The sequence below is a fragment of the Oncorhynchus mykiss genome, chromosome 17, assembly GCF_013265735.2.
Source record: "Oncorhynchus mykiss isolate Arlee chromosome 17, USDA_OmykA_1.1, whole genome shotgun sequence".
Classification (NCBI taxonomy): Eukaryota; Metazoa; Chordata; class Actinopteri; order Salmoniformes; family Salmonidae; genus Oncorhynchus; species Oncorhynchus mykiss.
The window spans coordinates 93,381,811-93,395,794 of record NC_048581.1 but is presented as its reverse complement, the minus strand read 5'-3'; the positions used below and the strand labels follow the sequence as shown (position 1 = coordinate 93,395,794).

At 43.3% G+C, this 13,984-nt stretch overlaps 1 protein-coding gene across 4 annotated transcripts in view; it reads right to left on the bottom strand.

The window, feature by feature from the left end:
- Positions 1-13,984, bottom strand: part of stab1 (stabilin 1) — a 148,257-nt gene that overhangs the window by 46,525 nt on the left and 87,748 nt on the right. For all 4 annotated transcript variants that reach the window (XR_005037113.1, XM_036950976.1, XM_036950975.1 and 1 more), the window contains exons 41-48: positions 12,549-12,625; positions 9,639-9,764; positions 8,293-8,366; positions 3,627-3,698; positions 2,867-2,986; positions 2,622-2,669; positions 2,418-2,492; positions 2,107-2,253 (exon numbers count right to left, since the gene is read on the bottom strand). Coding sequence is in view for 3 of the 4 variants with exons in the window: in XM_036950976.1 (XP_036806871.1) it covers positions 2,107-2,253; positions 2,418-2,492; positions 2,622-2,669; positions 2,867-2,986; positions 3,627-3,698; positions 8,293-8,366; positions 9,639-9,764; positions 12,549-12,625 (739 nt within the window). In the remaining variant the exon portion in view is untranslated. The remainder of the gene's footprint in view (positions 1-2,106; positions 2,254-2,417; positions 2,493-2,621; positions 2,670-2,866; positions 2,987-3,626; positions 3,699-8,292; positions 8,367-9,638; positions 9,765-12,548; positions 12,626-13,984) is intronic.

The window sequence follows — 13,984 nt, the reverse complement described above, 5'->3', positions numbered from 1 at the left end:
GAAACTTAGTTAAAGGACCAGTACAGTCAAAGAAAATGTGATTTCCTGTGTTTTATATACATTTCCACACTATGGAGTTTGGAAAAATACTGTGAAATTGTGCAAATTATTTTTAATGCCCTTTTAGTGTAAGAGCTGTTTGAAAAGACCACCTGAATTTTCATCCCATTTTGGTGGGACGGAGTTTTGGCCTGCCTGGTGACATCAAGTTAGTTAATAGTCCAACACGAAAGAGAGTTCCAATAAAACATTTACGTAATAAAAAATGGCCATAAAAACCAGTCAGTTTTTAAGCTAGAGACCTGTCGGCCTTCTGCATCTGCGGTGGAAAGTGGCAGAACGAAAGCGCTGTTTGTCAGACCAGACGATATCCCAAAAATCGGTCTTCTCACGAAAACGGTTTGGCCTATAAACTAATATGACCCATCTATGGAAAGATTAGGCTCTCACGAACATGAGGGTGTTCTCTGAGCTCTCCTCTATATCCTAGATATAGGACACATTTTTAAAAGAAAACCATTTTGACTGTCTTTTTTGTCATTTATGAATGTGTTATTCAATTTGTTTTTCTGGGCTATAGTAGTAAAGACCAAATTCAAACTTTTATCAAATCACTTTTCTTCTTTTTACTGTTGATACCTAAAGGGGTCCTAAAATTAAATCAAATAGCTAAATGATCCACCTTCTTAAAACAATTCCATATGTAAGCTTAGAACCCACCTCCAATGGCTTAGACTTTTAAGAATTCAATCCTCTGGCACGCAAATTGTATGATGCCAAACTCTTTTAGTCTGGTCAAAAGTTGTAAGTAGCAGTAAACCTTGGAGTAGTAAACGTATGATTAGTAAACCTTGGAGTAGTAAACCTTGGAGTAGTAAACCTTGGAGTAGTAAACCTTGGAGTAGTAAACTCTAGAGTAGTAAACCTTGAAGTAGCAAACCTTGGAGAAGTAAACCTTGGAGTAGTAAACCTATGATTACTAAACCTTGGAGTAGTAAACCTTGGAGTAGTAAACCTTGGAGTAGTAAACTCTAGAGTAGTAAACCTTGGAGTAGTAAACCTTGGAGTAGTAAACCTTGGAGTAGTAAACCTATGATTACTAAACCTTGGAGTAGTAAACCTTGGAGTAGTAAACCTATGATTACTAAACCTTGGAGTAGTAAACCTTGGAGTAGTACACCTTGGAGTATTAAACCTATGATTACTAAACCTTGGAGTAGTGAAACCTTGGAGTAGTAAACCTTGGAGTAGTAAACCTTGGAGTAGTAAACCTATGATTAGTAAACTCTAGAGTAGTAAACATTGAAGTAGCAAACATTGGAGTAGTAAACCTTGGAGTAGTAAACCTATGATTACTAAACCTTGGAGTAGTACACCTTGGAGTAGTAAACCTATGATTACTAAACCTTGGAGTAGTGAAACCTTGGAGTAGTAGACCTTGGAGTAGTAAACCTTGGAGTAGTAAACCTTGAAGTAGCAAACCTTGGAGAAGTAAACCTTGGAGTAGTAAACCTATGATTACTAAACCTTGGAGTAGTAAACCTTGGAGAAGTAAACCTTGGAATAGTAAACCTTGGAGTAGTAAACTCTAGAGTAGTAAACCTTGGAGTAGTGAAACCTTGGAGTAGTAAACCTTGGAGTAGTAAACCATGGAGTAGTAAACCTTGGAGAAGTAGGTCTTCGAGTTGTTAACCTTGGAGTAGTCAGCTTAGGAGAAATAGGTATTGTAAAAGTAAACCTAGGAGAAGTAAACAAAGGAGAAGTAGGCCCTTGTGTAATAAACCAAGGAGAAGTAAACAAAGGAGAAGTAATCCTAGAAGAAGTAAACCAAGGCGAAGTAAACCAAGGAGAAGTAAACCTTCGAGTAGTAGTATTATAATAATATTATGATAATCAATTCTTGTAGTAGTAGTATTTGGAGAAGCAAGTCTTGTAGTAGCAGTATTTGGAGAAGCAAGCCTTGTAGTAGTTATATTTGGAGAAGCAAGCCTTGTAGTAGCAGTATTTGGAGAAGCAAGCCTTGTAGTAGCAGTATTTGGAGAAGAAAGCCTTGTACGAGCCAGAAATGGGCAAAAGTAGCTCACTATAAAGGGAATAGGGACTCACATCCTTGAGGCTGAAGGTGAGCTGGTGTCCGGAGACGGCCACAGCCTTTGAGGTGGTCTTCAGGTCAGAGAGCATCAGAGTCTCACAAGACACCATGTGGTAGTTAGCCAAGTCTGGGCTGCGTCCCTGTGACTCCCATGCCTCTATCTGGAGAGAGAGTTTACACAGGGGTGGGTCAGAGACCCACACACACCATAACAATAACACGAGCCCAGGTGTATGCCACACACACACACACACACACACACACAGTATATGCAGACCCGTCCTACACACAGGAACATTGAAAAAAATAATAATAATTGACATACTGAGAAGTTGCTGTTTGCAGGAGGTATGAATGTAGTGAAGGGCCCATCACCGTACAGACTCCTCACATCAGACACCTGGAGAACCACAAGCATTAGCCTCATCAAAAATATGCGGAATGTGAATACTCCTATTTGTCTTGGTAACATTTATTTTATAACATAGAGAAGTGAAATGTCATTACCACCCTACAACAACAGACTCACCATTATTATCCGACGGTACAACGCAGCTTCTGACTGGCGAAATATCTCCTGCAAATATCCATGGGAAAATAAATTCATAGACACACACACACACACACACACACACACACACACACACACACACACACACACACACACACACACACACACACACACACACACACACACACACACACACACACACACACACACACACACACACACACACACACACACACACACACACACACAGACCAGTGACTCACTGTGCGGGTCTTGCCTCGGCAGTCAAAGCCATCTCCTATGTGTCCTCCATTGCAGGAGCAGTTCCTCTCTCCGTTGCCCATATAACGACACCTGGCGTACTTTCCACAGCCCCCGTTGTTCTGGAAACATAACCGGAGTCTACACCTCTGGACTCCAGGTGTGTGTCCCAAATGGCACCCTATTCCCTTTATAGTGCACTACTTTAGACCAGGGCCTATAGGGAATAGGGTGCCATTTGGGACCAGCCACAGTAGTACTGTAGTACCTAACTATCGGATCCTGTGGATGTGCCTGGGTCAGACCTGGGTCAGATCTGAGTCAGACCTGGGTCAGACCTGGGTCAGATCTGAGTCAGACCTGGGTCAGACCTGGGTCAGATCTGGGTCAAACCTGGGTCAGACCTGGGTCAGATCTGGGTCAGATCTGGGTCAAACCTGGGTCAGATCTGGGTCAAACCTGGGTCAGATACTCGGGTGCGCTGGATTTACTTTTTCAGGTTCAATGAAACCAACAAACCAATAGAACAGCCCTCCTGTTCACACTGGTCAGTATGTCACGTATTTAACACACTGGTCAAGGTAAATTACCTCCAGTATGTCACGTATTTAACACATTGGGTATATATTTAATCCAAGTCTGATCTGATTAAAATGCCACCCTATTCCCTATATAGTTCATGGGCCCCTGGTAGTGCACTGTGTAGGGAATAGGGTGGCATTTGGGATGCACTGTGTAGTACTACAATGCTCCAGTACTCACAGTCCGACAGGGGTTGAACGGGTAGCAGAAATGTCCATTCCCAGAGTAGCCAGGTAAACAGTTACAGGCAACCTGAAACAGGTGGAACAGTTAGTTACTCATGTAACTAAACTAAACAAAACAAAGAAGAAACTACTATGAAACAAAGATAAATTATATAAGGAATGATAGTAAAAAGCTTTGGAACATCTTAAATTAAATTTTAGGCAACAAGGCAAACTCAGCTCCATCATTCATTAAATCAGATGGCTCATTCATCACAAAGCCTACTGATATTGACAACTACTTTAATGATTTTTTTTCAATGGCAAGATTAGCAAAACTAGGCATGACATGCCAGCAACAAATTCTGAACCTACACATCCATGTATAACTGACCAAATTATGAAAGACAAGAATTGTAATTTTGAATTCCGAAAAGTGAGTGTGGAAGAGGCGAGAAAAGTATTGTTTTCTATCAACAATGACAAGCCCCCTGGGTCTGGCAACTTGGACGTAAAATGACTGAGGATGATAGGGGACTGTATTGCCACTCCTATTTGCCATCTATTCAATCTAAGCCTACAGGAACGTGTGTACCCTCAGGCCTGGAGGGTAGAAAAAGTAATTCCGCTACCCAAGAATAGCAAAGCACCCTTACCAATCAGCCTAATACCAACCCTTAGTAAACTTTTGGAAACAAATGTGTTTGACCAGACACAATTCTATTTCACAGTAAACAATGTATCTTTCAGCACCCTTACAGGGAATAGCACACAACATGTAGAGCACTTATACAAATGACTGATGATTGGCTGTAACAGATTGATAATTAGAAGATTATTGAGCCTTTATCGAGCATAATCTGCTGCTGGAAAAACTCACATGTTATGGCTTTACACCCTCTGCTATATTGTGGATAAAGAGTTACCTATCTAACAACACAGAGGGTGTTCTTTAATGGAAGTCTTTCCAACATAATCCAGGTAGAGTCAGGCGTTCCCCAGGGCAGCTGTCTAGGCCCCTTACTTTTTCAATATTTACTAATGATATGCCACTGGCTATGAGTAAAGCCTGTGTTTTGCCATAGTTTTGTCACACCTGTAGATAGTACAACGAGCCAGATATTTCACCAGTTATATAAATGTCAAGCATCCGGTTGCCGTATTCACTCGCTACTAAATATGGTGTTGAGAGGAAGCTTAGCGGCCGGCAGTGGGAGAAGATCGGTTTTGGCCGACATTCTGCACATTTTCTCATCAATGCAACATTTGATCTTCATACAGTTTTCTGTTTACAAAACTAGAATCTGTAACAAACAGAGTGGACTGCATTTTGTAGACTTTACACTTCGCCAAAGTTTCTACAAATTGCGTTGTTTAGAAGGAGTGCAAAGGGGAATTAAGTTACTTCACAGAGTAGGCGTTCCCTAATGGATATATGCAAAAAAATTCTAGAATGCGCCAATAGGATCTTACTAGCTCCTCCTTGGCTCTACCCGCCTCCTTGCTTGTTCTGCCCACTATTAATAATTTGCTCCCATTGGAAATGACAGACTATGGTCTATCTTGGGTTAGTTATAAAAATCTTTGAGACTACTGCCCAGTCATATGGTGCCACAAAGAGGGACATAGGCAAATTACAGTTGGCCAAGAACAGAGTAGCACGGCTGTCCCTTAAAGGTACACAGAGAGCTAACATCAATGACATACATACATGTCAATCTCGCCTGGCTCAAAGTAGAGGAGATATTGACTTTTACATTTACATTTATCCAGAGCGATTTACAGTAGTGACTGCATCAATTTTCATGTTTGTCGAATTTAAAAAAACAGATAAAAATACAAATTGTGGAACAATGCGGACTGTGAGGAGACACACGCCAGCACACACACTCTACACACGTATTTATGGTTGTATTATAAATATTGTATTTTAGATATGTAGTGGTGTCATAATGTTATTTTTGTTTATGCCTTAATTTGTTTGGACTCCAGGAACAGTAGCTGCTGCCTTGGCAGGAACTAATGGGGATCCATAATAAACCCCAGAAAGAGAAGCTGCTGCCTTGGCAGGAACTAATGGGGATCAATAATAAACCCCAGCAGGAGTAGCTGCTGCCTTGGCAGGAACTAATGGGGATCCATAATAAACCCCAGGAAGAGTAGCTGCTGCCTTGGCAGGAACAAATGGGGATCCATAATAAACCCCAGGAAGAGTAGCTGCTGCCTTGGCAGGAACTAATGGGGATCCATAATAAACCCCAGGAAGAGTAGCTGCTGCCTTGGCAGGAACTAATGGGGATCCATAATAAACCCCAGGAGGAGTAGCTGCTGCCTTGGCAGGAACAAATGGGGATCCATAATAAACCCCAGGAGGAGTAGCTGCTGCCTTGGCAGGAACAAATGGGGATCCATAATAAACCACAGGAAGAGTAGCTGCTGCCTTAGCAGGAACAAATGGGGATCTTTAATAAACCCCAGGAAGAGTAGCTGCTGCCTTGGCAGGAACAAATGGGGATCCATAATAAACCCCAGGAGGAGTAGCTGCTGCCTTGGCAGGAACACATGGGGATCCATAATAAACCCCAGGAAGAGTAGCTGCTGCCTTGGCAGGAACTAATGGGGATCCATAATAAACCCCAGGAAGAGTAGCTGCTGCCTTGGCAGGAACTAATGGGGATCCATAATAAACCCCAGGAGGAGTAGCTGCTGCATTGGCAGGAACAAATGGGGATCCATAATAAACCCCAGGAGGAGTAGCTGCTGCCTTGGCAGGAACAAATGGGGATCCATAATAAACCCCAGGAAGAGTAGCTGCTGCCTTAGCAGGAACTAATGGGGATCTTTAATAAACCCCAGGAAGAGTAGCTGCTGCCTTGGCAGGAACTAATGGGGCTCCATAATAAACCACAGGAAGAGTAGCTGCTGCTTTGGCAGGAACTAATGGGGATCCATAATGAACCCCAGGAAGAGTAGCTGCTGCCTTGGCAGGAACTAATGGGGATCCATAATAAACCCCAGGAAGAGTAGCTATTGCCTTGGCAGGAACTAATGGGGCTCCATAATAAACCCCAGGAAGAGTAGCTGCTGCCTTGACAGGAACTAATGGGGCTCCATAATAAACCCCAGGAAGAGTAGCTGCTGCCTTGGCAGGAACTAATGGGGATCCATAATAAACCCCAGGAAGAGTAGCTATTGCCTTGGCAGGAACTAATGGGGCTACATAATAAACCCCAGGAGGAGTAGCTGCTGCCTTGACAGGAACTAATGGGGCTCCATAATAAACCCCAGGAAGAGTAGCTGCTGCCTTGGCAGGAACTAATGGGGATCCATAATAAACCCCAGGAGGAGTAGCTGCTGCCTTGGCAGGAACTAATGGGGATCCATAATAAACCCCAGGAACAGTAGCTGCCGCCTTAGCAGGAACTAATGGGGATCCTTAATAAACCCCAGGAAGAGTAGCTGCTGCCTTGGCAGGAACTAATGGGGATCCATAATAAACCCCAGGAAGAGTAGCTGCTGCCTTGGCAGGAACTAATGGGGATCCATAATAAACCCCAGGAGGAGTAGCTGCTGCCTTGGCAGGAACTAATGGGGCTCCATAATAAACCCCAGGAAGAGTAGCTGCTGCCTTAGCATGAACTAATGGGGATCCTTAATAAACCCCAGGAAGAGTAGCTGCTGCCTTGGCAGGAACTAATGGGGCTCCATAATAAACCCCAGGAAGAGTAGCTGCTGCCTTGGCAGGAAATAATGGGGATCCATAATAAACCCCAGAAAAAGTAGCTGCTGCCTTGGTAGGAACTAATGGGGATCCATAATAAACCCCAGGAAGAGTAGCTGCTGCCTTGACAGGAACTAATGGGGCTCCATAATAAACCCCAGGAAGAGTAGCTGCTGCCTTGGCAGGAACTAATGGGGATCCATAATAAACCCCAGGAGGAGTAGCTGCTGCCTTGGCAGGAACTAATGGGGATCCATAATAAACCCCATGAAGAGTAGCTGCCGCCTTAGCAGGAACAAATGGGGATCCTTAATAAACCCCAGGAAGAGTAGCTGCTGCCTTGGCAGGAAGTAATGGGGATCCATAATAAACCCCAGGAAGAGAAGCTGCTGCCTTGGCAGGAACTAATGGGGATCCATAATAAACCCCAGGAAGAGTAGCTGCTGCCTTGACCGGAACTAATGGGGATCCATAATAAACCCCAGGAAGAGTAGCTGCTGCCTTGGCAGGAACTAATGGGGATCCATAATAAACCCCAGGAAGAGTAGCTGCTGCCTTGACCGGAACTAATGGGGATCCATAATAAACCCCAGGAAGAGTAGCTGCTGCCTTGACCGGAACTAATGGGGATCCACAATAAACCCCAGGAAGAGTAGCTGCTGCCTTGACCGGAACTAATGGGGATCCATAATAAACCCCAGGAAGAGTAGCAGCTCCCTTGGCAGGAACTAATGGGGATCCATAATAAGACAAACACTCAAACGTACCTGGCCTGTATTTCTACTTCATACAGCGAGAAGGCCAGTGCATTACACTGAAAAAGTGTTGCAGGTTATTGCAGTATTAAGGTGAATGTGACCCCAATGGCACCGTATTCCATACACAGTCCACTACTGGTCAAAAGTAGTGCATTAAATAGGGAATAGGGTACCATCTGACACTCAAACAAGTGTAGTCTTACCAAGTTCGGTCCTGTTTTGATGCACTCTGCGATACTGGAACATCCACCGTTGTTTACCAAACAACCGTCTATCTCTGCAAAAACACAACATCACATTGTCATTCCCTTTTAGATCAGCCGTTCCTTTCTAAATCACAGTCAAAAGCTCGAGGATCACCATTCGCACATTATTTTTTACATAAAATATCTTGCCGGTTAAATTTAGAGTCAAGGTTATCAGTAATTGTAACAGATTATGGCCTATTATTATTATAATAAACGATTTGCATTGTCAAAAGTATAAATTCTTATAATACCATTAATACTCCCAACTGTTATCATTTTTGGAAGAAAACAAATATTTACAAAATTAAGAAAATCTGGATAAAAAATAAGTAAATAAAATTGCAAACCACCTGCAGTACAGGACCACAGTTTGAAAACTAATGTTCTAGAGGCAAAGGTTTTGTTAGTTTGTATTTCACTTATTCATCCGTCCTATAACCATTCCCATTGAAATTAGACTTTTTATTCAAGGGTGGGAGCAGACAACCGTGACCATTCTGTAGTTGATCAGGGTCCTGTTTTGAAGCGGTCAGTAATGGGATGCATCCCAAATGGCACCCCGTTCCCTACAAAGTGCACTACTTTTGACCAGAGCCCAATGGGGAATAGTGTTCCATTTGTGACGTAGCCATGGTTAAAGGGCTGATGGTAGTGTTCCATTTGGGACGTAGCCATGGTTAAAGGGCTGATGGTAGAGATCCATTTGGGACGTAGCCATGGTTAAAGGGCTGATGGTAGAGTTCCATTTGGGACGTAGCCATGGTTAAAGGGCTGATGGTAGAGTTCCATTTGGGACGTAGCCATGGTTAAAGGGCTGATGGTAGAGTTCCATTTGGGACGTAGCCATGGTTAAAGGGCTGATGGTAGAGTTCCATTTGGGACCAAGCCATGGTTAAAGGGCTGATGGTAGAGTTCCATTTGGGACCAAGCCACGGTTCAAGTACTATTTGAAATCATTTGTTTTTGGTCTAGCTTGCTTAGAGTGCCAGATGGGCAGGGTTTGCAGTTTTGGGACCATTCTCTTGGCCCATTAAGCCAGACAAGTTCAACTAAGCCCAGATCAATTATAGTATTTTAACCCAGGTCTGAGACACACTGCTGTTGATATGGTTGTAAATATTTTAATTGGTTCTACTGTTGTTGTGTTTAAATGTGTTGAGTGTAAAGTGGCAGTCTTGCCCACCTGTCATTTTGTGACTAAGCTTCGGGCTCCATAATGTTTTATGTTGTCTCCGCCTGGAACAGACTACTACTGTTGATTATCTAACGAATTCAATCACTCAATCAATCACACGCCATACCTAGACACCACACCCCGTCTCCAGTGTATCCTTCTGGACAGGTGCAGGTCCTCTCCCCAGGTAACGTCTTGGTGCAGTTGGCAATCTGAGCGCAGCCTCCGTTCCCAGTGGCACACAGGTTCACCTCTACGGAACATTAGTTTACCAGTTTAGTTTACCAGTTTAGTTTACCAGTTTAGCTTACCAGTTTAGTTTACCGGTTTAGCTTATCAGTTTAGTTTACCCGTTTATCTTACCAGTTTAGCTTAACAGTTTAGCTTAACAGTTTAGCTTACCAGTTTAGCTTATCAGATTAGTTGACCAGTTTAGTTTACCAGTTTAGTTTACCAGTTTAGTTTACCAGTTTAGCTCACCAGTTTAGCTTACCAGTTTAGTTGACCCCACAGTGACCGTACACTGTGGGGTACATACCCCAACCAGAAGCCGTGGATTACAGGCAACATCCACACTGAGATAAAGGGTAGAGCTGCCGCTTTCAAGGAGCGGGACATTAACCCGGAAGCTTATAAGAAATCCCACTATGCCCTCAGGCAAACCATCAAACAGGCAAAGCGTCAATACAGGACTAAAATGGAATCCTACTAAACCGGCTTTGACACTCGTCGGATGTTGCAGGGCTTGCAAACTATTACAGACCACAAAGGGAAGCACTGCCGCGACCTGCCCAGTGACACGAGCCTACCAGACGAGCTAAATCACTTCTATGCACGCTTCGAGGTCAGCAACACTGAAGCATGCACGACAGCACCAGCTGTTCTGGACGACTGTGTGATCATGCTCTCCGTAGCCGATGTGAGCAAGACCTTTAAACAGGTCAACATTCACAAGGCCGCAGGGCCAGACGGATTACCAGGACATGAACTCCGAGCATGCCCTGACCAACTGGCAGGTGTCTTCACTGACATTTTCAACCTGTCCCTGACCGAGTCTGTAATACCAGCATCAAGCAGACCACCATAGTCCCTGTGCCCAAGAACACAAAGGTAACCTGCTAAATGACTACTGATCTGTAGCACTCACATTCATAGCCATGTAGTGCCTTGAAAGGCTGGTCATGGCTCACATAAACACCATCATCCCAAAAACCCTAGACCCACTCCAATTTGCATACTGCCCCAACAGATCCACAGATGATGTAATCTCTATTGCATTCCACACTCCCTTTCCCACCTACGTGAGAATGCTGTTCATTGACTACAGCTTGGAGTTCAAAACCATAGTGCCCTCAAAGCTCATCACTAAGCTAAGGAACCTGGGACTAAAGACCTCCCTCTGCAACTGGATCCTGGACTTCCTGATGGGCCACCCCCAGGTGATGAGGGTAGGTAACAACACATCTGCCACACTGATCCTCAACACGGGGCCCCTCAGGGGTGCGTGCTCAATCCCCTTCTATACTCCCTGTTCACCCATGACTGCATGGCCAAGCACAACTCCAACAGCATCATTAAGTTTTCCGACGACACAAAGGTGGTAGGCCTGAACACTGACAATGATGAGACAGCCTATAGGGAGGAGGTCAGAGACAACCTCTCCCTCAACATGATCGTGGACTACAGGAAAAGGAGGGCAGAGCACACCCGCATTCTCATCACCTGGGCTGTAGTGGAGCAGGTTCAGAGCTTCAGGTTCCTTGGTCTCCACATCACCAACAAACTAGAATGGTCCAAATACACCAAGACAGTCGTGATGAGGGCATGGCAAAGCCTATTCTACCTCAAGAGACTGAAAAGATTTGGCATGGGTCCTCAGATCCTCAAAAAGTTCTACAGCTGTACCTTCGAGAGCATCCTGACTGGTTGCATCACCGCCTGGTATGGCAACTGCTCGGCCTCCGACCGCAAGGTGCTACAGAGGGTAGTGCTTATGGCCCAGTACATCACTGGGGCCAAGCTTCCAGTCTTCCAGGACCACTATACCAGGCGGTGTCAGAGGAAGGCCTTCTCTTTTCATGACATAGACTGACCAAGTGAATCCAGGTGAAAGCTATGATCCCTTATTGATGTCATCTACACTTCAATCAGTGTAGATGAAGGGGAGGAGACAGGCTAACGCAATATTGGGAAGGTGTTCTTAATGTTTGTACACTCAGTTTATACTAATATTTAAGATATACAGTAAATGACAGTCATAGCCAGAAATTGTCCTCCCATTTTAGGTGACCAAAAGTATTGGGACAAAATCATGTGTATATTTGTATATATATATATATATGTATGTATGCCTACAGCCTACAGAAAGTATTCATACTATTTCCACATGTTATTTTATTACAGCCTGAATTTAACATTGATTAAATTGAGATGTTTGGTCACTGGCCTCCACGCAATACCACATAATATCAAGCGGAATGTGTTTTTTTCTCCCTGAAATGAATACAAACATTTAAGCTGAGTATTCAAGTGTTCAATACCTTAGTTAGGGCAAAATAAATCATAAATTATATAATAATAATAATAATAAAACTAAATAAGTTCAGGAGTGAAGATATGCTTAACAAGTCACATAAATTGCAAGTCACTCTGGGTGCAATAATCCCCGCAGGAGGCCTTTTGCCTTTTAGTAGGCAGTCATTGTAAATAAGAATTTGTTCTTAACTGACTTGCCTAGTTAAATAAAGGTTAAATAATTAAAACATGAAAATAATTTTTCATGGACTCACTCTGTGTGCAATAAATTAATTTTCATTAAATTTGCAAACATTCCTAAAAAACATGTTTTCACTTTGTCATTATGTTCTATTGTCTGTAGATGGGGAAAAAAAAAATCCCTTTAATCATTTCTGAATTCAGGCTGTAACACAACAAAATGTGGAATATATCAAGGGCTATGAATACTTTCGGAAGGCACTGTATACATCCATAATCTGAATAGTCCTTCTACCAAATACAACAGTAAAGTGTTAGAGACCTGTGCAGACGGTTCCGTTGCCTGTGAAGCCTGCAACACACTGGCATCTAGGGCCCTCTGTCTCCTTGGGCTCACAGCTGAAACACACACACATCAATCATCAATCACCTTTTGATTGAATGACTCAGCTGCTGGTCAAAAGTAGCGCACTATATACAGTGCCTTGCGAAAGTATTCGGCCCCCTTGAACTTTGCGACCTTTTGCCACATTTCAGGCTTCAAACATAAAGATATAAAACTGTATTTTTTTGTGAAGAATCAACAACAAGTGGGACACAATCATGAAGTGGAACGACATTTATTGGTTATTTCAAACTTTTTTAACAAATCAAAAACTGAAAATTTGGGCGTGCAAAATTATTCAGCCCCCTTAAGTTAATACTTTGTAGCGCCACCTTTTGCTGCGATTACAGCTGTAAGTCGCTTGGGGTATGTCTCTATCAGTTTTGCACATCGAGAGACTGACATTTTTTCCCATTCATCCTTGCAAAACAGCTCGAGCTCAGTGAGGTTGGATGGAGAGCATTTGTGAACAGCAGTTTTCAGTTCTTTCCACAGATTCTCAATTGGATTCAGGTCTGGACTTTGACTTGGCCATTCTAACACCTGGATATGTTTATTTTTTAACCATTCCAATGTAGATTTTGCATTATGTTTTGGATCATTGTCTTGTTGGAAGACAAATCTCCGTCCCAGTCTCAGGTCTTTTGGAGACTCCATCAGGTTTTCTCCCAGAATGGTCCTGTATTTGGCTCCATCCATCTTCCCATCAATTTTAACCATCTTCCCTCTCCCTGCTGAAGAAAAGCAGGCCCAAACCATGATGCTGCCACCACCATGTTTGACAGTGGGGATGGTGTGTTCAGGGTGATGAGCTGTGTTGCTTTTACGCCAAACATAATGTTTTGCATTGTTGCCAAAAAGTTCAATTTTGGTTTCATCTGACCAGAGCACCTTCTTCCACATGTTTGGTGTGTCTCCCAGGTGGCTTGTGGCAAACTTTAAAACAACACTTTTTATGGATATCTTTAAGAAATGGCTTTCTTCTTGCCACTCTTCCATAAAGGCCAGATTTGTGCAATATACGACTGATTGTTGTCCTATGGACAGAGTCTCCCACCTCAGCTGTAGATGTCTGCAGTTCATCCAGAGTGATCATGGGCCTCTTGGCTGCATCTCTGATCAGTCTTCTCCTTGTATGAGCTGAAAGTTTAGAGGGACGGCCAGGTCTTGGTAGATTTGCAGTGGTCTGATACTCCTTCCATTTCAATATTATTGCTTGCACAGTGCTCCTCGGGATGTTTAAAGTTTGGGAAATCTTTTTGTATCCAAATCCGGCTTTAAACTTCTTCACAACAGTATCCCGGACCTGCCTGGTGTGTTCCTTGTTCTTCATGATGCTCTCTGCGCTTTTAACGGACCTTTGAGACTATCAC